This window comes from Notolabrus celidotus, chromosome 21, assembly GCF_009762535.1.
Source record: "Notolabrus celidotus isolate fNotCel1 chromosome 21, fNotCel1.pri, whole genome shotgun sequence".
NCBI classification, from domain to species: Eukaryota; Metazoa; Chordata; class Actinopteri; order Labriformes; family Labridae; genus Notolabrus; species Notolabrus celidotus.
This window is the reverse complement of record NC_048292.1, coordinates 22,335,505-22,358,215: the sequence shown is the minus strand read 5'-3', so window position 1 is coordinate 22,358,215 and position 22,711 is coordinate 22,335,505. Positions and strand designations below refer to the sequence as shown.

General features: G+C 40.2%; 3 protein-coding genes across 3 annotated transcripts; 1 reads left to right on the top strand and 2 right to left on the bottom strand.

Annotated features, from left to right (window-relative positions):
* Nucleotides 1–1,439: 1,439 nt before the first annotated feature.
* phax (phosphorylated adaptor for RNA export) lies at nucleotides 1,440–3,447 on the bottom strand. Its single transcript, XM_034673495.1, has 2 exons — nucleotides 3,315–3,447; nucleotides 1,440–3,045 (listed from the first exon to the last, which is right to left on the bottom strand). The coding sequence occupies exon 2, from the start codon at nucleotides 3,036–3,038 to the stop codon at nucleotides 1,833–1,835; it is 1,206 nt and encodes a 401-aa protein (XP_034529386.1). The 5' UTR covers nucleotides 3,039–3,045; nucleotides 3,315–3,447; the 3' UTR covers nucleotides 1,440–1,832.
* A 976-nt stretch (nucleotides 3,448–4,423) lies between these two features.
* Nucleotides 4,424–11,992, top strand: pmpcb (peptidase, mitochondrial processing subunit beta). The gene is made up of 13 exons (XM_034673391.1): nucleotides 4,424–4,558; nucleotides 4,918–5,055; nucleotides 6,478–6,564; nucleotides 6,820–6,949; nucleotides 7,068–7,266; nucleotides 7,405–7,484; nucleotides 7,836–7,948; nucleotides 8,146–8,289; nucleotides 9,696–9,856; nucleotides 9,953–10,038; nucleotides 10,132–10,220; nucleotides 10,312–10,387; nucleotides 11,796–11,992. The coding sequence occupies exons 1-13, from the start codon at nucleotides 4,424–4,426 to the stop codon at nucleotides 11,858–11,860; spliced, it is 1,503 nt and encodes a 500-aa protein (XP_034529282.1). The 3' UTR covers nucleotides 11,861–11,992.
* Nucleotides 11,916–22,184, bottom strand: dnajc2 (DnaJ (Hsp40) homolog, subfamily C, member 2). Its single transcript, XM_034673390.1, has 16 exons — nucleotides 21,972–22,184; nucleotides 19,986–20,176; nucleotides 19,241–19,316; nucleotides 19,054–19,152; nucleotides 18,738–18,960; nucleotides 18,558–18,623; nucleotides 18,380–18,471; nucleotides 18,144–18,265; nucleotides 17,882–18,031; nucleotides 16,082–16,170; nucleotides 14,907–14,976; nucleotides 14,423–14,604; nucleotides 13,915–14,015; nucleotides 12,588–12,698; nucleotides 12,196–12,356; nucleotides 11,916–12,077 (listed from the first exon to the last, which is right to left on the bottom strand). The coding sequence occupies exons 1-16, from the start codon at nucleotides 22,024–22,026 to the stop codon at nucleotides 12,009–12,011; spliced, it is 1,857 nt and encodes a 618-aa protein (XP_034529281.1). The 5' UTR covers nucleotides 22,027–22,184; the 3' UTR covers nucleotides 11,916–12,008.
* Nucleotides 22,185–22,711: the final 527 nt, after the last annotated feature.

The following is a 22,711-nucleotide window of genomic DNA, read 5'->3' as shown; positions in this document are numbered from 1 at the left end:
GCTCTAAAATACTCTTAATCATAAAATTAGTGAGGGAATATTTTCAGTTCTTACTCACCCAAATAAAAACCTTCATTTTTGAAAAATAAAATGTACAAATCCTTCAAAAGTTGGTGATATAATACACAACTAAAGTATGCAGTAGAGCTGTCACAGGGCTCTGGTTGCTAGAGCAGATGCTGCATACAGTCGTCAATGCATCTGTTGCAGGTTTGACTTCCAGCCTCAACCTTTGATACAGAATCGTCTCACCACGTCAAAGTCTCTTATCATCAACATATCGATTTATTGATGCAGCCTCACGTGAATATATCAGTTTCTACAGTCAGTGAATGCCAGAGTATTTGGTATTAATATAGCTGCTTTCACACCTGGCACAAGACTTTGCTGCCACCTAGGGGTTGTGTTTGGTAAATGCAGGCATTGTTACAAGAAATGATGGAAATCTGAAGTGAAGACTGCACATTTCACATTCTGCAGCAGTTCTGTGGGGAAGTCATTTTTAAACATGACTTAACTGGCTTGGGTTTAACACAGCAGATTGTTAAGAGACTTGAGAGGTGTGATTAGGTGATGTTGTCCATTATATGCTCTCTTACCTGGGATGGTGCCCGTCTATGTTCTTGTTTTGTTTGCCGTTGAACTGCTTGACTTCGGCTTGCAGCAGATGACCATCCACCAATGAGTCTGTTCCTGCCGAAGGTTTCTACCTACCGATTTAAGTGTCTTTCTTTACCACTTCGCAGATGAACTTTTGTAAAGACTTTTATCTACATAAATACTAATTGATTGACTGCTTTGCCCTTTTTTCTCTCACCCAGTGCATACAGAGGCTGTCTTAGTCCTAATGTTCAGTGTTGACACTGCAATACGTCAGGCATGAGGAATTTTTGCATATTCTGCAGAGTAATGAGGACAAGAATGTCTGCATGTTTTGCAGCATCACTGCCCTCTCTGATCTTTTTTAAGGTAAGTCAATGTGCATAGCGTTCTCTTTCAAGTATTGTGTTCAAGCATAGCTGCAGTTGTTGTCATCAAACATCACAATCTGTTTTTAAATGCTACCTTTTCATTTCTTATGCAAGTTGCATTTCTTATTTTGGTTTCCTTTCTGAGTTATGGGTCTCTGAGTGTAATTTTCTGGACGCATTATCAAACTAATGTAGCATTTTATCCTTTTATCGACACTTCATCTAAACATAAAGCAAGAAGCCTTATGGGAGATAGGGAGAGATCGCCATCTAGTGGACAAATCTGTGCACAACAAGAGCTGTCCAAGCTACCCATTTCATCCTGAAGTTCTCTGGATTTTTTCAATATTTGCATAAAATGAATGCAACTTCCAACCCAAACATCCTCACACTCTCCAACGATCAAATGCCAGAGTATGTCCAGTCCTACATTGCATTGGAAGAGCAGAGTGAACAAACTAATCACTGTTTTCATGTCACTTAACCGGGGTCTTCTTTATTTATGTTCCAGTTACAGTCACACAGAAGGATTTGTTGAATCAGGACCTCGTTAATTTATATCAAAAACAAACACAAAGAAAGTTTCTTCAATTAAAACAAAATCAACAAGAGAGCTTCGTTATTTTGTTCTTTAAGAGTTTGATCCAAAGACAAACGTTTAAATCCCAAATCAAACTAACTTTCATTAAATCTATGATCACATAATCTGAACCCATGCTGTTCCAAACAAAACAATAATTCTGCTATAAGTAAAAAACAAAAAGGACACAGGTGTGATTCTGTACTCAGTAGAGACTTCTTAATCAGTGTTTTAAGTTTATTCTTGTCCATGCTCAGACCCCCGAAAGTTCAGATCAGTCCTCAGAACACCTCCAGGTCTGCAGAATTGTAGACCACCGCTGTCTCCTCGATCCCCAGAGCAGTTTCCTCCTGCACCTCCTCCTCGTCTTCCTCTGCAGCCTCCTCTAACGACTCCAAGGCCTCGTTGGTATCGCTGGCAAATGTCTCTCTGGAGACGTCGTCGTGCTCTTGCAGATTCAGCGTGCCGATGGCCTGCTTCATCTTCTTTGCCACCATGTGCCGCCTCCTCTTCTGCGCAGCCTTTTTGCTCTTACACTCTTTCTGCTGCTCCTCACAGAAGACCTTCCTCACCTGGGACTTACTGATGCTGGGCGTGTTCTTCAGCAGGTTGAGATAAACCCCCCCAGGTGTCCGTCGCCGGCTTCCATCCATTGTGTACACACCGCCTGACTCCTCCAGCGTGGCGGTCTCTCCGAGGAGTTCTATAGCTTTCTTCTTCCCGATGATACTAACTACACGTTCTATCAAGTCCTTTTTAGGCTCCTGCAGCCTGTAAGCAATCTCATCTGCCACCTTATCGTCTGAGTCGTCCTCTGTGATCTCATACCGACCCTTGATGTCCATCTCAGCTCTGGAGCCCAGTCTCTCTTTAGCAGACCTCTTCCTCTTTGCATCCCCTCCTGCCCGCTCCTCTGAGTCCCTGCCCTTCATATACTCCTCCAGCTGGGCATCCAGCATGCTCACCTCTCCCTGATTATTCAACTTCTCCATCTCTCTCTCCTTCTCCATTATCTTTTTAGCCAGGACAAAGTTATAAGTCTCTACATTCCTGCTGGACATGCTGACTTCCCCCTCCATGCCGAATATGCCCAGCTCTGCAGCTATAGCATCCTGACACTGCTCCTGGACCACAGACCCCCATATGTTGTTCACCTTGCGGCCTCCCTGCGCGCTCGGAGCAGGCATGCGGGTGGAGCTTGCAGGTGGCTGCGGGGCGTTGGACACTTTCTGCCGCTTCCTTCGCCACAGAGCGGCCTCCTCGTCCGAAGAATCGGGCTCACTGTCGCTGGAGTCCGCCGTCTTCACAGTGCTGCGGTATGCGGCTGCAGAGGACTGTGCAGCGGCTCTGCTGTGTAAGGACTGTCCGCTGAAAGCTGCAGGAACCCGGAGAGGAGGCGCTGCTGTCCCCATGTCTGTATCCGAGCCGGACTCTGAGATCTCGCCATCCTCCAGATTCCCGTCCATTACATCTCCGCTGTCCGCCATTTCTAGCCTGGAAGCCACACATTAGATCACAGCTGATCACTTTCAGTTCATTGTAATACTTCTTTTAACATCAGCTCAAGTTAAGGCCACTCATTCACCATGTTAGCTAGCTTAACTTAACATTAGCAGCTAACAACACAACAGAACTTCATTAAACCGGCAGAGAATGAGACAAATCCGGGTTCAAACAGTCAAACCTTTAATTAACAAACACTTTGGTGAAGATTTACATCAAGATGAAACACTATTTTAATGTTGCATGGCTGTTGTACTCACTGTGAGCAGCTCGGATGAGTTTGACAATCAACAGAAAAACTTAAAACCTTCTGAAGAAATTCGCGCTGAGCTGAAGACACACTTCCGCTTTCCAACTGTCACACCCTTTCAAAATAAGAGCGGCCATGATTTAACGCTAGAACACTATCGCTAAAATTAGTAACACCATCACTAATGGTGGGTGTTTTTTACCTGATATAATATACCCAATAAAAAGTACTTGTCAAAATATATCAAAATATGAGAATACATGACAAATTAGAGTAGTGTTCTGTTATTTTAAACTGTGCCATGTCTAACAAAATGGGAAAAAAATGTATCATGGGAGAACCAAGAGACAACCTCCGGTCTAAAAATATGAGTCCAATGCAGAAGTGCTAAAAACTGCTGGTCATCGAGGATCTGCTTGAGGCTGGCTCCGGAAGTACCGGAAACCACATACACACCAACTCAAAAAAGACGATCTTTACAGCAGAAATAAACATGTTTACAGCCTGGTACAATAAACAAATGTAGTCTGGATAGCTTCTCGATCGGCACACACTGTAGGGGGGGTGATGAATTTTTTTCTAATGCTGCAATTTCAAAGCTATTGAGATTACGAGTCTTCCAATTAGAGGCGCAGCTGACTTGATTGACAGGCAGGAACACTGCAGCTGTGGGCTAGGAAGCTCAAACCCCGCCTCTTTACATCACTCTCGCTCGACAGCAGCAATATGGGTGACGCCGACGATTGGCCTCAAAACAACGCTTCAGAAACAGATGGGTGACGTCACGGATACTACGTCCATATTTTATACAGTCTATGGGTCATCTGTACTACATTCTAATCAGAGTTTTTACACCAACTTTTCCCCTTTGTAACCATCATAGTAATGTTCTATGATATTATGACAATAACAATTTAAAAAGGGGGAGTTCATCTAGTACTATATATAGATAAATTATTTGCCATTGATTGACTTTTTATTTACACTAACACAACTTCTACAACAACAAAATACTAATAATACTGCTTCCGCTTTATGTTATTTGTCTTAAAAATAAATCACTTGAGACTTTAATTTTTTTGACTCAATCGTCTTGCAAACGCTACCGGATGTTATGAAATGCTTGCGTCAGTGAAACCACGCGTGCGCGCAGTGTGGCGCATAACCAATATGGCGGCGTCCGTACAGCGCCTCACTTCAGCAGGGGGATTTCTCCTTCAAAGACATTTATTAAAGACTAATTATCTCAGCAGGGTAAGATACATGTGTTCAGAGTTGTGTTTAGTATAACAATCTTCATCGACTCTACTTTGACAGTTTTATTAAACTGTGTAAAGGAGGGAAACGTCTGTGCACGCGATGTGTTAGGCTACATGTTTGCTAACAGCTGCGACATTCACAGCTGGTCAGAGAGGATGTTTATCTCAATATTTAAAGTTTCACTTGTTTAAAGTATTAATACAGTCGATGACGTTGGTTAGTTATTTTAATTATGGCTTCTAAGTGTGTGACACCAGCTTAAGTCACTGACCTAAATGTGCTGGATCACCATGACTAAGTGTTCTCCACATGTCTGTCTGTTCTCCACCTGTCTGTCTGTTCTCCACCTGCAGCTCCCAGCTGGACAGCACAGACTCTTAGCTACTCAGGCTGCTCACCAGGTGGCTCTCAATGTTCCTGAAACCAAGGTGACCAACCTAGAGAACGGGCTCCGGGTGGCCTCAGAGGACTCTGGGCTCACAACCTGCACAGTAAGTTTAAAGTAAACACACTCGGGCACTTACTTTCAGTGGGTCAGGTGTGCTGACATGATGTGCTGCAGAGAGACTGTTGATAGAGGACATTGAGCTGTTGCACTTCTTTAGTATTGAAGTATAAATATAGATGTTAAAGTAATTTAACTTTATAAATTGAGTGAGTATTGGTGTTGGTGTTGCTTGACATTTACTACACTACTATTAATGTACATCCCTGACTTAAAGCCAATAAATTGAAGTACTTATGGAAGCTTGCCACATGTTAATTTGTGTGGGAATACATGTAAGGATGCAATTGTTTTGTGTGTTAACTATTCAGGATATGCACAATTGAAGGACGCCTTTCCTTTGACAAGGCAGCCTAAATCGTCACAACACCACTGTTATGAACTGGCTGTAGATTCTAGAAATGTTGAATTCAGCCATGAAAATAAAAACATTTTTATAGCTTCTTTTGGTAGAAATGGGGTCAAAACAAAAAAAGCTTTACTTTTTTCTGCTATGTTTGGAGAATACCCATAGACATTCATCAGTAAATGAAGTAATTTAAGATTATTGTGAAAACTCTCTGTTTTCCAATGTCTATGTATCCAGCTATGTTATGATTCCCATCGCTCCCTTTATCACAAACCAATGAAAGCTACTCTCCGACCCTCCGTCTTTATTGGTTGAGAGTGGCCCCTACTACGTTGTCCTGATGGATTGTGAGTACGGCACTACTTCCTCAAAGAGCGTCCACAAGAAGTTCCCAAACAAAGTTTGTAGCAACAATGGCGGACAGCCACGTCACAGACGTCCAATTTCTCCTTTGGCCACGACCACATATACAAAGAAGAAAATGGCCAAGATACCAAAGATGCTTGCTGAGAAGCAGGACACTTGTAAACATTGGTGTTGCGTTTAAAGGTGGAGCGCGCTCACGAGCAGAAAGGGGAGGGGGGATGAGGAGTGAGAGGACATCTGTTTGGGAGGGGTAGTGTTGACCCTCAAAGTCTCTGTCTGAACTGATGATTACTCTGTGACTACCAACAGCAGCTTTAAGGTTATGTTACTTTGTTTAATGTACGTTATTATATACCTTCTGTATGCAGAAACTTAATGAGATTACACAGTCTAAACTCATGAGTAGAAACTCAACAATAAAGTCCTTTTGAATCTGTTGAAATAAAAATACTACTGCATCTATGTGTAGGGTTTTTATTTGCAGGTGACAAATAAGAAAGCTGTTGGAAACCTAATCCATGAGTTACAAACCTATTTTGATGTATAGTTTAATAACATAAGCATCTTGTAGAGGTTTTGTAAAATAGTTTTAATTTATTGTTGACCAATGCTTGTCTCTAAAGCCACCTGTGCTAAGTACAAACAGAAGCAGTAGAAACTGTGAGCTTAATATTTTTGGCTGATTTCTTCCAGGTGGGCCTGTGGATCGATGCCGGCAGTCGCTATGAGAACGAGAGAAACAATGGCACCGCACATTTCCTGGAACATATGGCTTTCAAGGTGAGATGATGGTGCTGTTAAGTTTTGCATTCTGCTTACTATATTAAATGCTCTTTACTGTAAGATCTATCATTGGCACACATGCAGCAATATGAATATAAGCTTAAAAAATAGCAGGATTTCTTCAGGGTGATTTCATGCGAAAAATGAAATAAAACCACTGCATGCATTTGTGGAGTAAAAGATACAGTAATTGTTTAACTTTAGGAGTACAACATTTACCCAAATGTTTGTTCATGTGTGTGTGTGCAACAGGGCACCAGGAAACGATCTCAGCTGGATCTGGAGCTGGAGATTGAGAACATGGGGGCTCACCTTAACGCCTACACATCCCGAGAGCAAACTGTGTACTACGCCAAAGCTTTCTCTAAAGACCTCCCACGAGGTAGAGTACAGAGATGTGAAACCTGCTGCTCACACTGATGTGCACCAAACATCACAGACATGATGTCATTAATTTGTGTAATTAAACGAAATGTTGTTCATATTTTGACCTCCTGCAGCCGTGGAGATCCTGGCTGACATCATCCAGAACAGCACTCTGGGGGAGGCAGAGATTGAGAGGGAGCGAGGTGTGATCCTCAGAGAGATGCAGGAAGTAGAGACCAACCTGCAGGAGGTGGTCTTTGATTACCTGCATGCTACTGCATACAGGTCCACTGCTCTGGGACGGACTATCCTGGGTCCCACTGAGAACATCAAGTAAGACCAAACATTAGCTGCATTCACACATTCTCTGAACTCCTGAACATTTCACACATTTCTAGGAGTGGACTGCATGTGTGAACACAAACAGCTGAGTTTTTCTTCATCGTATAAGTCTGTTGTGTTTGATTGCAGGACGATCAACAGAGGAGACCTGGTGGAGTACATCACCAGTCACTACAAAGGACCCAGAATAGTGCTGGCTGCTGCTGGAGGTCAGTTCTGTTCATCTTATTCCTGCTTCATTTACACTGATCTATTGGCTTGATTTGAAGCAATAATTGATAGTAATTGTTATCAAGATAGATTCACAGATTTTATCACTGGCATGTTAATGTTTTTATTCATGAAAATTCAGCTTTTTTAAGGACTTTTGAAAGTCAGCTGACCAAAACAAAGCTGAGGACATTAAGCTGTTTTTGTCTCAGCGCTGTGTGAGATAAAATACCTTCAAAAACATTAAGAAACATAATGAAGCTAGGCTGATGTTACTGTTCTAACAAACCAAAGTCCTTTATTCACACTAAAGTGAAAGGTGCCTCTGTGTTTGTTCTGTTTTAAATCAGGAGTTGCACACGATGAGCTCATCGACCTGGCAAAGTATCACTTTGGAAAACTTCCCAGCAGAGATAAAGGAGAAGCTCCATCCATTCCTCCATGTGACTTCACAGGGAGTGAGGTAAGCTTGAAATCTTACTGCTCAGATCTGAGGTCATTAAAATCATAAGAATGAAGTTTTCATTTCTGTTGTCTCATTGAAATAACTCCCTGATCAATAACTGTATCATTCAGCTAAAATATGTCTTGGAATAGTAAGGTCTTGAATTACTCTCAGTGGGAAAATGAAGCCTATGTCATCACACACTGTTGTTTCAGATCCGTGTTCGTGACGACAAGATGCCCCTCGCTCACATCGCCATCGCAGTGGAGGCCGTTGGATGGTCACACCCTGACACCATCCCCCTCATGGTGGCCAACACTCTGATTGGAAACTGGGATCGCTCGTTTGGTGGAGGCGTGGTGAGTACAGAGGAAACGAATACTGTAAAACTTCAAATAGAAGCAGGTCTCAATTAATGGGTCTAAATTAGAAGCCCACATATTATAAACTGATTTGAAGCACCAACTTATCAGCCTTACTGCATGGAGAAAACTATAGGACATGAATGCTGTCAGGCTGTCAAGTTTAGGCTACATGAATCAGGAGGAGCAGGATTTAAGAGAGTGAGAGGAAACATAAAGCTGAACTTCAGCTTATGTCCAACAAACACGGTAACATAAAAGCCAACTGCAAAGAAGGAGGGTTGAGGAATTGCTGCAGCGTCATACTTGCCTTCACTGCGCAGAAGCTTGGCATTGATTGGTGTTATAGTCTTTGTTAAAACAATCAGGATAAAGACTAAATAAATGTAAGTCCCAGTCAGTAAAAATAGGGATGATGGAGATGGTCTTGTCCTGGCTTTATGGACAGATATAAAGGTTGAAATAACACAGAAAATTTGCAAACTAGTTTTATACATGGGTAAATATACTTGCTGGTTTGAATCAATATTATTTATGTTTTCTAATCTTTACTGTTTGAAAGATTTTATCCAAAATCAAAAATAATTTAAAGTTCAAAATCAAAATCCGTCTCCTTTAGCAGCCTGTCCCAAATAAAGGCAGGGTGAGTTTATAGATTGAAGCAAATAAAAGCTCAAGTGTATTGATTTAAGTTTTATGGTAATGTAAGTTAACTTCACTCCAATTTTGTTTGCATTTCTTGCAACAGGCAGCACGAGAGGAAATACAACTTTCCAAATTCTTGAAAAGTGAAAACAAACCTGTGTTTATCTCGCTGGTCAACATTAAAGTCTTTTATATAAACTTGGATATATCAAATGTGATGTTAGGTGAGGCTTTCATTATCACAGCAATAACAGATTACATATCTCAAACTTTGTAATTTATGTTTTAAGAACAAACCTTTGGAAGCTGCCTCACACACATATCGTTTGTTTACAGCGTTCCTAACTTTTTTCAAGCTCTCACACTGATCCCTTCACCTGTGAGATAAAATGTGTTATGTTGTGATCAAATGACAAATATATGGTGATATAATGATGATGATCTTATCTTATGTTTATCTTGTGATCTTACAATAATGATTTTTTAATTGTTAGGGGAGTGTATGTCACTTAATTTAAATCTGACCTGAATTCTGTCAGCCTGTATACTTTAGTACAAAACTTTCCTCGTTGTCCTGTTTTTTTTTCCTTTCAACAAGCTTTATTATGAAACCTTCCAGACTGATCAGTTCTTTACTTTCCTCATGACTGAAAAGCAAACAAAATGTCTCATTGTTTAATCTTAAAGTGACTGAAACATCAACAGACTCATCTTCATCCTGTAACCGTCCCTGTTTGTTTGTTCTCTCTGTGATTCAGAACCTGTCCAGTAAACTGGCTCAGATGGCCTGTCAGGGAAACCTGTGCCACAGCTTCCAGTCCTTCAACACCTGCTACACGGACACGGGGCTGTGGGGGCTTTACATGGTGTGTGAGCCCGGGACCATCAAAGACATGATGCACTTCACTCAGATGGAGTGGTGAGAACAGTTACATAGACAGCTTCAAATGTATATTATCATCACATATGTAATGTTAAGAGAGCTGGTGGTAAATGAAACATCTCCTCACTTTAGGATGTCTCTGTGCACGAGTGTGACGGACAGCGAGGTAGCCAGAGCCAAAAACCTGCTCAAAACTAACATGCTGCTTCATCTGGACGGTAAGGCTGAGCCACATCAGGCTGAGCTGATCATCAGTGAAACATTCTTTTTTGTTCTCTGTAGATGTGAGCATGTTTATCTTCCCTTTTCAGGCTCCACCCCCATCTGTGAGGACATTGGCAGACAGATGCTGTGCTACAGTCGAAGGATCCCTCTGCACGAGCTGGAGGCCAGGATTGATGTGAGTGGATGCAGTCAGAACGAACACCAGCAGTTGAGAATGATTGTGTTTTCTGCAGCGAGAGGTTTTAATCATGTTTTTCTCCAAACAGGCTATAGATGCTAAGACTATTAAGGACGTGTGCACCAAATACATCTACAACAAAGCTCCCGCCATTGCAGCAGTCGGTAGGTTCATGTTTGTAAATGTTTTCTCATTAAGGAAAATTCAACACCCTGCAGATAAAACTCATAAAATCAGGATCCATTCTAAGATTTAGCTGCTCACTGTTTACTAGCTTAAAAATGGCTTTTAAGATAACATCAGGCGATTAGAGTGATGAGAAAATTTCCTTTCAGTAGTTATGTGATCACTTACTTACACAAAGCAGGTTTAGAGCAAACCCTGACTCTGTTGACCTTGACATGAGGGAAACTCTGGGTTCTCCATTCCAGAAAGAGAGGTAACTGAAGCCCTGAGTCAGTTACTTGTCTGTGGTAACTGAGCCTGTGAACCTCACCTGAATGGGAGCAGGTTTTCTTCAGTGAACTAAACCCTGAATTTCTCTCCATCTCCCCCCTCTTACAGAGCCAGGACTGCAATTTTATTTCAATAAGATTTCACAAATGACATGTCCCTTCATCAGGAACCTGCAGATGATTGGGCTGCATTTCTCTGCAGGGAGTTGCATTTAAATGTGTGAGGATTTTGAAACATCAGCTGGATGTTTGATAATTACCAGATAACTACCCGTTGGAGCGTTGCAGTTTCTCTTCACATTCTGTACTGTATCTGTATGATCTTATCAAGCCTCACATCATCAACATCCAGATTCTTTTTTCTAATTCCTTTGAATTTGCAGATCATCCAAGTTTGCTTTTCTCCACCCGAGTTGCATTTAGGCTTAAATACTAGAATGTAGGTTCAGTACCACTTCACTAATTTTTGACTTGAATGTTTCAGTTTTATGATTAAAACATTAAATAATCAGAATACATACATCCAAACTTCATTGACTCCAGCAGTAGTTTTCTCTCGCAGTGCTTCCCTCTCTTGCCTCTGCAGCAGAGTTGCTTTTCCTTTCTGTATCGTCAGAGGTTCTGGGGATCTTTTGCAAGAATAATGAATAGTCTTATCTTCTGTTCATTACCTGCTCCAAATTATATGCTTGTAAACGCAAGAAGTAGTTGTTTGACACAATAATTGGAATCTGATCATGGTCAGGGAGCTTAGAATTGAATTAAAAACTGTTAATTTGTTCGCAATGAAGACTTGATAAGTGTCATACCTTTTAATTGCAGTTTTTCTGATTCATGATCTAAATTTAATGAAAGAAACTTTTGGTTTTGGACTCTGACTTCGGCTCTATTGGATACAATAGATACAAGTGTACATGTTTAAGTTATTGCTGCTCTAAAGGCAAGACATCTGATCAGGTCAGGTGTGAACAAGATGACAGTTTTAGTGAGTAGAAATATTTGTACTCTTCCCTGGGTAAATAAATGTATTAAGATAGGAGCAACAGTAAACCTCAGGTGAATGCATGAATTAAAAATCGCTGTAACATGTTACTGATAAATGTCTTCTGTGTTTCAGGTCCGATCGAGCAGCTGCCAGACTACGACCAGGTCCGCAGCGGGATGTTCTGGATGAGACCTTGAGCGGCTCTGAACTAACTGTACAGCATTCAAACAGAACAAAATATTTAAGTCTCACTTGTAGTATTTTTCCTCCTTTAATTTTATTATAAAATAAAGACCAACACAATAATGTTAAAATAACACAGAATACTATTCTTTGTGGTTCTTGTCATTTTTTACTCTTTCCTGCCACATGCTCCTGTGCAGCCTTCTTGGCTTTGACCATCTCCACCAGTTCCTGAAAGAGAGAGAGAGAGGAGGGTCGACAGGTTACATAGATGTTTCTGACCAGTCATTTTATCTTAGCCTACAGAATAAATAAACCACTGTACGCTCAGAATCCAGCTCTGACTCACCTTGTACCTCTTCATACAGTCTTTCTTGTTTCTTCCTGGGACGGCAGCAGCGATCTTCTCCCACCTCTCAGCTGTGCTGACTGGGTAGGTCTTAAGGGCTTGTTCCAGAAGCTTCTGTTCCTCTGTGGTCCAGGGGGCGGCGTTGCTTTCACCACCAGCGGCTGAGTGAGAACACACAGAAGGTCAATGTGGCAGATTTATTTCAGATACAATCATTTACATTTCTTGAGCTTCAAATGTCAGAAAGTACTCAGAAAGATGAACCATTACTGTGATAGTTTTCAGTTGGACACAAAGTGAGACAACATAGCAAAGCTGTTAAAACTCCCATCTTATCCAGCAGAAGGTAACTCAGTCACACGTGAACTACGTAACGTCTCTCAAACACTCACAGTCAAACCTCTCTGAGGGCAGAGCGTTGTCGATGGTTGGGGGAACTGAAGAGTGTTCCTTCTTGAACTTCTCAAAGGCTTTCCTGTTGATCTCGTCTTTCTGTAGCGGGTCTGTGCAGAGGGCATGAACACACATTTCATATACAACGTTAGGATGCAGACAGTACGACTTATTAGGAGAACTGCTGTTCATTTTTTTACCATTATCTAATATTTTCAGACTTCTAAGGCAAGAAATTGCTGTCGCTTCATTTCATACAGGCAACAATGACTCATCTATCCCTGTGTATATATAAGCAGATGAATATATGTATGTCTATATATAAATGTATGAGTACATGTATGTATTCAGAGTGTTTGTATGTATGATAGTATACATGTGTATAAATGTACATATAAACGTGTATGTCTGTATCTGTATGTGTATGTATGTCTACGAGAACGTGTGTGTGTGTATGTATGTATATGTGTGTGTATGTGTATATATATGAGTGTATGTGTATATGAGTGTGTGTGTGTATGTATATATGAGTGTATGTATACATGAGTTTGTATCTATGATAATATACAAGTGTAAGTATGTATATGAATGAGTATGTATGTATATGTAAGTGTATCTATGAGTGTATGTATAAATACATATACATACATACACTCATACATATATATTATATAGCAGCCTCTACCTTCAGTGAGTGAATGTGAAAAGTAGTGTACAAGCGCTTTGAGTGCTCAGAAAGACAAGAAAAGTGCAATATAAGTAAAAGTCCATTTACCATACATACATTCATATATACAAACACATTCACTCATATATACCTACATACGTGCATACATACACATTCATTCATACATACACATATATACATTCACTCATACATACATTTAAATATACATACATTCATATACACAATAATACATTCATATATACACACATACATTCACTCATACATTCATATATGCATGCACACACACTCATACATACATTTATATATACCTACATACCCTCATTTATAAATACATACACACGCATAAACTTACATAAACTTATATATTCATACACTTAACGTTTGTGTTTGAGTGTATATATACATAAACATACATACTCTCATACATAAATACATACTCATATACACACATACACTCATATATGTACACGTCGTGTATGTATAATTAAAATTCTTCTATTTAATTATTGCTGTTTTTTTAACAACACTTTGTGTTACAATATTGTTGTATAAAAGTGCTTTACAATAAAGTCTGATTGATTGATGGATTGCTGGAATGATGGAATGATCTGAATGACAGTTTGCAGTAAAGATCTCACCGAGCCTCTGCAGGTTCTTGGCTTTGTTGATGACGTCTTTGGCGGTCCTCTTCATGCCGCTGGTGGAGTGCAGGTTCATGTAGTTGGCAATAACTTCCCACCTGGAGGAGAAAGAAGGAACACGTGTTAAAGGTTAAACCAAGAGAGGAATCGTCACACACACACACACACACACACACACACACACACACACACACACACACACACACACACACACACACACACACACACACACACACACACACACACACACACACACACACACACACACACACACACACACACACACACACACACACACACACACACACACACACACACACACAATACGTTTCATCTCTGCTTCACTTTCAGACAAGTTTCCAGTAAAAGTTTAGAGAAAGAGTTAGAATGATCCTGTAATATGAAAAATAAATACGGTTTGTTGGTCTTAAGATTAACGTAGACAAATACTGGAGATCTTCCCTGGCTTGTCCCTGAACACATCCTGCAGGTGTCATGTTTGTACCTGGCGTTGGTTCCAGCAGGAAACAGATTAACAGCTTTGATGAGCAGCTGGAGGTCTTCCTCGTTCCAGCCCTTCCCTCCTCCTCCTCCTCCCCCGCTGGCCTGCTCAGTGCTGCGGGCCGCCTGCCTCGCCTGGATCTCGGCATCCCGCTCCTTCTGCAGCTGAGCGTTCACCTCCTGCACCTGAGGGGAGGAGGGACAGCAAGGTTTTTATACTGAGAAGACTCAACATGCATCAATAACTGAACTATTAGCTGTTAACAATTCAAGGAAGACAAAATAATTTAGATTTAAAGAAAGGGGAGAAAATCCTCTGATGAATGTTGAGTTCTTCTTTTCTCGTCTTTGGCAGTGACCAAATATCTTTGAGTTTTCAGTAGAAGAAGACATTTAATGTTGTTTTAAACTATTGGTGATAAAGATGGATGTCTTTTTATATTTTCTGCCTTCATGTAGATCAAGTTGTTGCTAAACAAGCGTCTTACCTGAGTATCCACCGCGGTCTTGCTGTCCTCTTTGGAGCCTGAGGCCAGGATTTCATTCAGAGACTGCAGACTGTAAACAGACAAGCAAAATCACATTCACTTACACACGCTGCTTCCTGTGTGCTCATCTTCAATCCAACAACAACTATATGTATTAGACTGTGGAGACAGACTTGATGTGGTGGAAGAATTTCAGTGTCTCCAACCTCACCTTCAAGAAGACATTAAAAAACTCAAACATTATCAAGTTTAACCTCCAAAGTTCAGCCATCTAACACCTTTTCTCACGGTAAGCAGACATTAGAATTTATGCATGAAGGATTTTTTCTTGCATGGCATTTTGTTTTACAACCTGATCACACACAACAGCCAGCACATTACAACCCAGTACGTCTCTCATTAAGAAGACAGTCAAAGTTTCAGACATGAAACCTCTTTATTTACATAACTAGAATGTAAGAAGCAAACATATTTGTCTTCTTTCATAAGTTGTAAATGTGCTCCCCCCCTTCTTTGAATGAACTTATCACAAATACATTTTCAGGAGAGACTTCCTTCCTTTTTGAGGACAAACTAAATGTGGAGACTGTGATGCACTGAGGTGTGAAGCTAAATTTAGTCAAACTTAATGTCGTCTGTTAGAGGCCAACAGTCCTGAACTAATGACCCACTCATCTCAGAGACTGTGAGGACTACTTAACCTTTAAACAAACACACATCAGTTAAAGACAAACAGGTCATGACCTCATGAATAATGTCTTTCTCTCCTCTGATGCTCGTTCTCAGGACTTTGGGTTCATCTTGCATTTTAACAGCTTGTTTTAAGTGGATCTGTTTTTTGTAGTGTGTTCACTTTGCATGTATTGTTTGTGAGGTACACTGTGAACCATCCTGTGATTGTAAAATGCTAAAATGTTGACTATTGTGCATTTCACTAATCAAATAAACTCAATAATCTTTAGAATCATAGAAACCGAGATTCAAATTACAGCTGCTTCTAAAACTTTGCTCTGCAGTCAGATTTATTTAGTTTTTATGTTCAAGCTGCTCCAAACAAATTTGGATAAATAAAGTTATTTCAACTGAAACAAACTGATCATCTAAAGAAATATGTCCTTAAAGATCTTAAAAGCATAACACTAAGTATTAATACATGACGACGTGGGTGTTTGTACCTCGCCAGCTCCAGTCGATCACAGAGCTTCTCCACCTCCTCCATCATTTTCACACTGTCTGTTTCATCGTCAGCAAAGTAGTTCCAGTTCTGTGAGGACAAAGAAAACGTGAAGCAGAGTTAATGTGTGATGGAGCTCTGAAAGGTCAGTCCAGCTCTGTAGGAATTTGTTTCATTAAGATGAAGGTATTAAAAGGTGCTCTGAATATGTTACAAGCATGAAACTTTTAAATCAGGAAGCTAAAGTCTGAAGTAGGGATGTCAACAATTGATCGAGTATCGATTAATTGATTGTTAAGAACTTACTCAAACACATTTTTTTTGTTTGGATTTTCTATCAAGTGGAACAAACATCATGTAGTCTCATATGTGGTTCAGCTATCAGGGAGGTGTTTTAAGTTTAAAGCATGTTTGGATGTGAATCAGCTGACCGAAGGTGTTGCTCACAGCGGAAACGCTCAGCTGGGGGCTGCAGCAGAGTGACAGGTCTCCACCAGCGCCTTTTTACTCCACCGCCGGGCTGATTATGACCCAGTTGCGCTTTCGGCTGACATCTGACCACGTTCACATGCTTATTTCTCTCAATAAGAACGAGTAGACAGAAACTCGACACTGTGAGTCTGAAATATGTTTCTGTTCAGTTCCCTTGTTGAAGTCTAAACCTTCACTTTTATGACTGTATGTCCGCAGATATTATGAGCCTGCTCCACATGTTGATATTCAGCATGTTTAACATATTGAACACCTCAATATGATCGGTAGCTTTTCAATACTGTCTGTTATATACACTGTGTCGTGAAGGAAAATTTCATTCAGGGGAAAAAACGCATTTGGTATTGTTTTTGACATGGAAAACAATTATGTTTTTTTAATGATTAATCGATAACTCATTGTTAACATTTCCAAAGATCGATCACGGGAAATACTTGAAATTTACATCCCTAGTCTGAAGAAAGAAATAAGAAGAGACATTACGTTCCTTAGGGCCTCCGTTTCTTTACTTACTAAGACATTTCTGACAACACTTTGATTTAATGTACAAAATCATAACTCCACTGATAAAGGAGAAAAATGGGTCTGGGACAACTGTTAAGATTATTACTGTTGGATGCTACATCAGTGACTGGTTTTAATATTTGGAGAGAAAAAAACAGCAGGGTCTAGAGATAACAGTTCAGAAGTGTTGGAGAAACTGTGGTCCAAAAAGAAAGGGAAGCGTACTTTATTTTGTGTTCTGTTAAAGTTAAATCAGGCTTGCACAGTCAGTCCCTCATTTTATTTCACTGCTCAAGACACACTTTTATTGTAAAGCTTTTATTTTGTGAATTTATCTTAATCTTTAACGTTTTACCTCTCTGCTTTTACTGTCAGTTATTGCTTCTTTGCTTTTATTGTGTTTTTATTGGTCTTGTGAAGCACTTTGTTACTCACGAAAAGTACTATACAAATTAAGGTATTATTATTATTATTATTATTATTATTAAATGTTTAGTTGAAGCTTCGGTGTTTGACACCTAGAGTAGAGAATTGTTTGATCAAGCTAAGAACCAAAGTCCAGCCCCCTCAGTGACCCATGAGGACCTTGGTACAGAAACTGTCTCAGCAGACTCCAGAGCCGTACAGCTTTATCTTCTTTTCTTCTCGTGCTCTCTTATTTCTTACCCTCGATGGGATATTTGCAATTTATTTAACATTTTAAGACCATGTGAGGATGTGCATTTGATTTGATTTCCTTATATTAAACCTGCACAGATAAGGAGCAGCGTTAAAGCTTGTGATTTGATGTAAACGATGTACGAACCTTGCAGGTGGTCCTGAGTTTCTGCCTCTCCTTCTTTATGGCTTTCTTCTGGATCTCTTTCTCTTTCTTGGCCTGCTGAGCTAACTGTTTGGCCTCCTCTTCCTCTTTCTCCTTCACCAAACGAGCCGCGTCCAGCTCCGCCTGTCGAATCTGAAACACAGAAAACAGACTGATGAATCCCCTGATGCCCAAGCCTATAATCTGTGGGACCGAGAGACTGAAACATCAGAACATTAAAAAGGTAAATGAAGGTCAGGCGTACCCTGTCCTTCTCTTCCTGCTCTCTCTTCTTGGCGTCAGCTTTGGCTTTCTTCTCAGACTCTTTCCGGGCTTTTTCTTCTTCTTTGAATTTCTTTATTCTAGGGTCACAGCTGTACGCCGTATCTGCAGAGAACATAAGACATCTTCACTAAATATTCAACAGCTTTGTGGAGCTTCAGGATGCTTTAAGCTGCTCTAGGAGAAATCTCTGATGCTGCGGTGTGTGAGAGACTGTACCAACTAGTGTTCGTATTCTGTTCATCTCCTCCTTTTTCCTCTGAGCTCTGGAGGCTCGGTTCTGCTTCTCGATCCATCTCCTCTCATCTCGACTGTGAGACAAGGTCACAACATGTTAATTAGATATTTTAAAGTGTGTTTCTGTGACATGAAGTGCCATCATCACACATCAACCTACCATTCAGCTTTCTCCTTTTCCTCTTCATCCAGGTACGAGAATTCCCTCCATGAGTCAAAGTTGTACCTGAAACAGAAACAGATTTAAGTCCAACACTTTCTCTTCCAGCTCAAAGATTCAAAACCTTCTTTTCTGACACCAAATAATCACCAATGTAACTCTAATCAAATAAAAACTCACCAGAAAGAGTAAAAATTATCGACGTCTTCAAAAGAGGACTCCATGGTTCCAAGTTTGGGCACGTGCTTTTTAGAAGACCATCTGGCATTTCTGTCAAAAACTGCAGCAAAACTCTCAAAAAAGTTCTCTTTGCCTTCGCTCTTTGAAGGCACGGCGTTTTCAAAGGTGGGGTCGACACTGTCGAAGGCTCTCCTCTTCATCGGGTCTGATAGGGTTTCGATAGCTGAGGGTCGAACAATGAGAGAAGACTGTGACTTCGGGAACTTCAGAGACATCAGAGTCACCACTGAGCACAGATATAAAGAGCTTCTCGTACCTTTAGTGATACAGGTGAAGTAGTCGTTGTCTCCTTCTACGATCTGCTCCCCAGCAGCTTTTCTCTTGTCAGGATGATGCTTCAACACGATTAATTTGTCTGTTCAGAGAAGCAGAGAGCGTGACTGAAACATTATTTAAACAGACAGAGGAATGATCGATAAGAAGAGAATGAAAGTCGTACTCACGGGCAGCTTTGATCTGTTTCTGCGTGGCTTTGTACCTCAAGTGTGGCAGCCCGAGGACAGAGTAGTGATCCTGATTCTGAAAGATTAAATCAATAAAACGTTCAATGATCAGTTTTATTTTGAGTAATCTATAAATAAATTATATCACATATGAAGTGGGACTGCAGCTTTCTGATTAATGTCAAATAAGCAGCAATCCACTTTCACAAACACATTCTCTTTATCATGATATATTTCTCTTACTGCATTTCTTTCTTCTTGTAGACATTCAGATCTTTATTTTTTATTCCATCACTGTTCTCATCTTTCTGTCTTCTACTTACTTTTGCATCTTTTGTCCTTTTGCTCCAACTAAACCTTCCTAACTGCACCTTCATTTTGCCTGCTTTTCTTTGCCCTTCATGTTTGGGCTTGTTGCTGTCATGTCACCTTCTGAGTATTCTGATTTGTGCGCCGACTGTGGAAACACTTTGTTATCACTTTGTATACTCAGTTATTTTTGTCGCTACAAAACTCTAAATATAATATAAATATCAAAACTTTTTTGCAACAGATTGTATGCAAACAAATAACCCATAGTTTCCGACAGCTTCATGTCATTTTCTACAGCAAATGTGTGACGGTTTTTAAATCCGTCCTGCTCCTAAAACACGAGGATTTGATGTTTTTTGTTCATTAAATCAAGTAGAAAGAAAAACTCAGCAAAAGCTCAGCAAAACTTCTGCTCCCGAGACGGCCTCAGTACCTTCCAGTCTTTGGGGTCAAGCGTGCGGAGCATGGGATACTCCTCCAGCTGAAACTCCTCATCCTCCTCTTCCTCTGAGGACTCTTCCTCCTCCTCCAGCTCCTGGAAGGAGGTAGATGTACTCCTGTTCCTTCTCTTCACGAAGGCCTCGAACCAGCGGCCCACAGGTTCCACTTGAACCTGCACAGAGGCTGAAAGGGGGGCGGAGAGGTGAGTGAACCGGACTGTCATCGAGTTTAATGACAAAATGAAGAAACTACAACTCTAACCACTGTACATTTTCCTTACACCAGCATCTTTGTGTTGTCTTTCTTTGGTGTCACTTGGATGCCTCCGTGTGTGTTTAATGCATTTAGCTGACCTCATCTAAAATGGAAAAAGGGAGAGGACTGGAAGAGTTCTGTTCTTCATTCTGATCCCCCTCCCAACAGAACTTTTGTTTAGTCAGTCTCTACCGTGAGTATGCTGTTATAGCTAATTGATTTGCTTGCCCTTGCTTTATCACTGAAGATCTACAGAGGAACACCTCATCCTACTTGGACAAGGACTGAAAGCAGGAAACATGAAAGCTATAAATACAAATCAGGGTTTCCTTCAGATATTGATTCATGAACTCTTTCAAACTTGAAACATTCCTTTTTTTTGCTGCATCATTCACACTGAAAAATACTGCATTTGTTTGTCATCCTGTTTTCTTTTCTGCAAACAATGACACATTCATGCCCTTTACAAAAGAGTGATGAGAAGTGAGGTCAGCTCAATCAATACCTTCTTTTAAATCGCTCTTTAAAACCTATTTTTATAAGAAGGCCATTTAGAGTAAATCTGCTGATTGTCTGTTTTTAATTTTATTGTTATTTTAGATTTCAATCACGTAATTTACTTACTTTAACTCCAGTACAACCTGCCTGTATTGTATCTTGCACTTTTAGCAGCTCAGGTCCTACACCTGATGTTTTTCTATGCTTTCAATGTTAGTTTAATCTGCCGGTGTACATTTGTACACTTGGTTTAAAGCGCTTTGTGACTGTGTTTTGAAAGGTGCTACATAAATATTTCAATCAAACGTTGTGGTTCTTTGTTTTTACAAGGAATATTTTGTTTTCTGTGGGATTTTCCAAAATGTGTCACCATATGACACCCAAGAAAAAAGGATGCCAGCTTATAATAAAGTTAAAAACCCTCTCTGTGTGCCACAGGGAAAAAGGTTACAGATAAAACACCAACTGTACTTCCCACCATGTGCAGACAAGTGCCTGTATCTGCATCTGTGTAATATACTTTTTCAAGTCTTTTAGTAGATATTTAGCATTAGAATCACTTTCATACCAACATTATTCTGAGGTTTATCCAGTTTTCTGCAGTTTTTACCTCACCCTGCACTGAGATTTATTTTGTATAATGCCAGAAAAAAAAAACTTAAATCAGCATACTCATGCATGACTCAGAGCATATTGTAATACACCAGTGCCTCCTTTTCTTCCCTTGTTGTGACATGTTATTAAGTCATGCTCAAGTAGAAACAGTCTTTTATTCAGGAAGTATCTGAATGAATGACTTTATGCATTTTACCCTGACAGGTGTGTGAAGGTCCAACAGGTGTCTACATATTATGTAACAGCCCTGTAGTGACTGTCTGACACACAGAGACTGTAAAAGCTTCTTAAATGTCAAACAGGTAAAGTTGTGTTGAATATAAAGAGCTTCCTACACGCTGATGTTGAGCTGAAATAAATCAGTGCACCATGAGTGGGCAGCAGCTCGGCTACTTCACATTATGCAACACAGAAACAGAGCCCGAGATACAAGATCCATTATTCAGAATACAAACCCCTTTACAGCTATATAGGTATAAATCATCCTATTATTAAATAAAGCTCTAACTGTCTTCATATGTGCTTCATGCTAACGAATATGTCATCTCTATCTTTAACACAGATAGCCTCGTTAGCTCCCTCCCTCCCTCTGGCCTCCCTCAGTTCTTACCGGCAGCGGCTGTAAAGAAAGCCGTTTCTTCTCCGTCCAGCGCTTCCAACAACATCTTCTTCTCTCTGGCTACACCAACATACAGGTGACAAATCTATCAAGAGAAACCTTTGTAAAGTGCTGAAGTTTCTGGCCCGCTCATTCACCACATGGGCCTCTCTTCACAAGTGCCAATCCGAAACGAGCTCCGGTGTCACGCCGCAAACCACTCCGTATTGTAGTTCCTCTTCAGCGCGATAGTTCCGGGGAACCATTACAGACATTTTAATCAAACTGGGGCCTTTTTCTTCAAAAATGTACCCCGAAAAAAAAGATTCAATACATCTTGACAATATTTTCCACAAAAAATCGGATAATTTGTGTTTTTAACCCTCCTGTTATGTTGCGGGTCAAATAGACCCTTTTAAAGATCTATTTTATGAAATATATGCCCTCCAAACCAGCCAAATGCAGAATAAAAGTCTGGGCAGCATGTGACAGAAGAGGTGTCGTATTAATTTATCAACATCACTTCATTAAAACAAAATAACTCAAAATTTAAAATACATTTTTTTAAAATCAATGTCATGTAAAACTATTGTTTTTTATATTTAGGGCTTTCCAATCTACATTAAATAAAAGTTTTAACATTAATTTCAATGAAAAACGATTGAGTCATCCTCATTGAACCATGATCTGTGAAAATTAATAAAAAAAATAAACCCAGGAACATTATTGCTGTTCTAGAGAAACGAGCATAA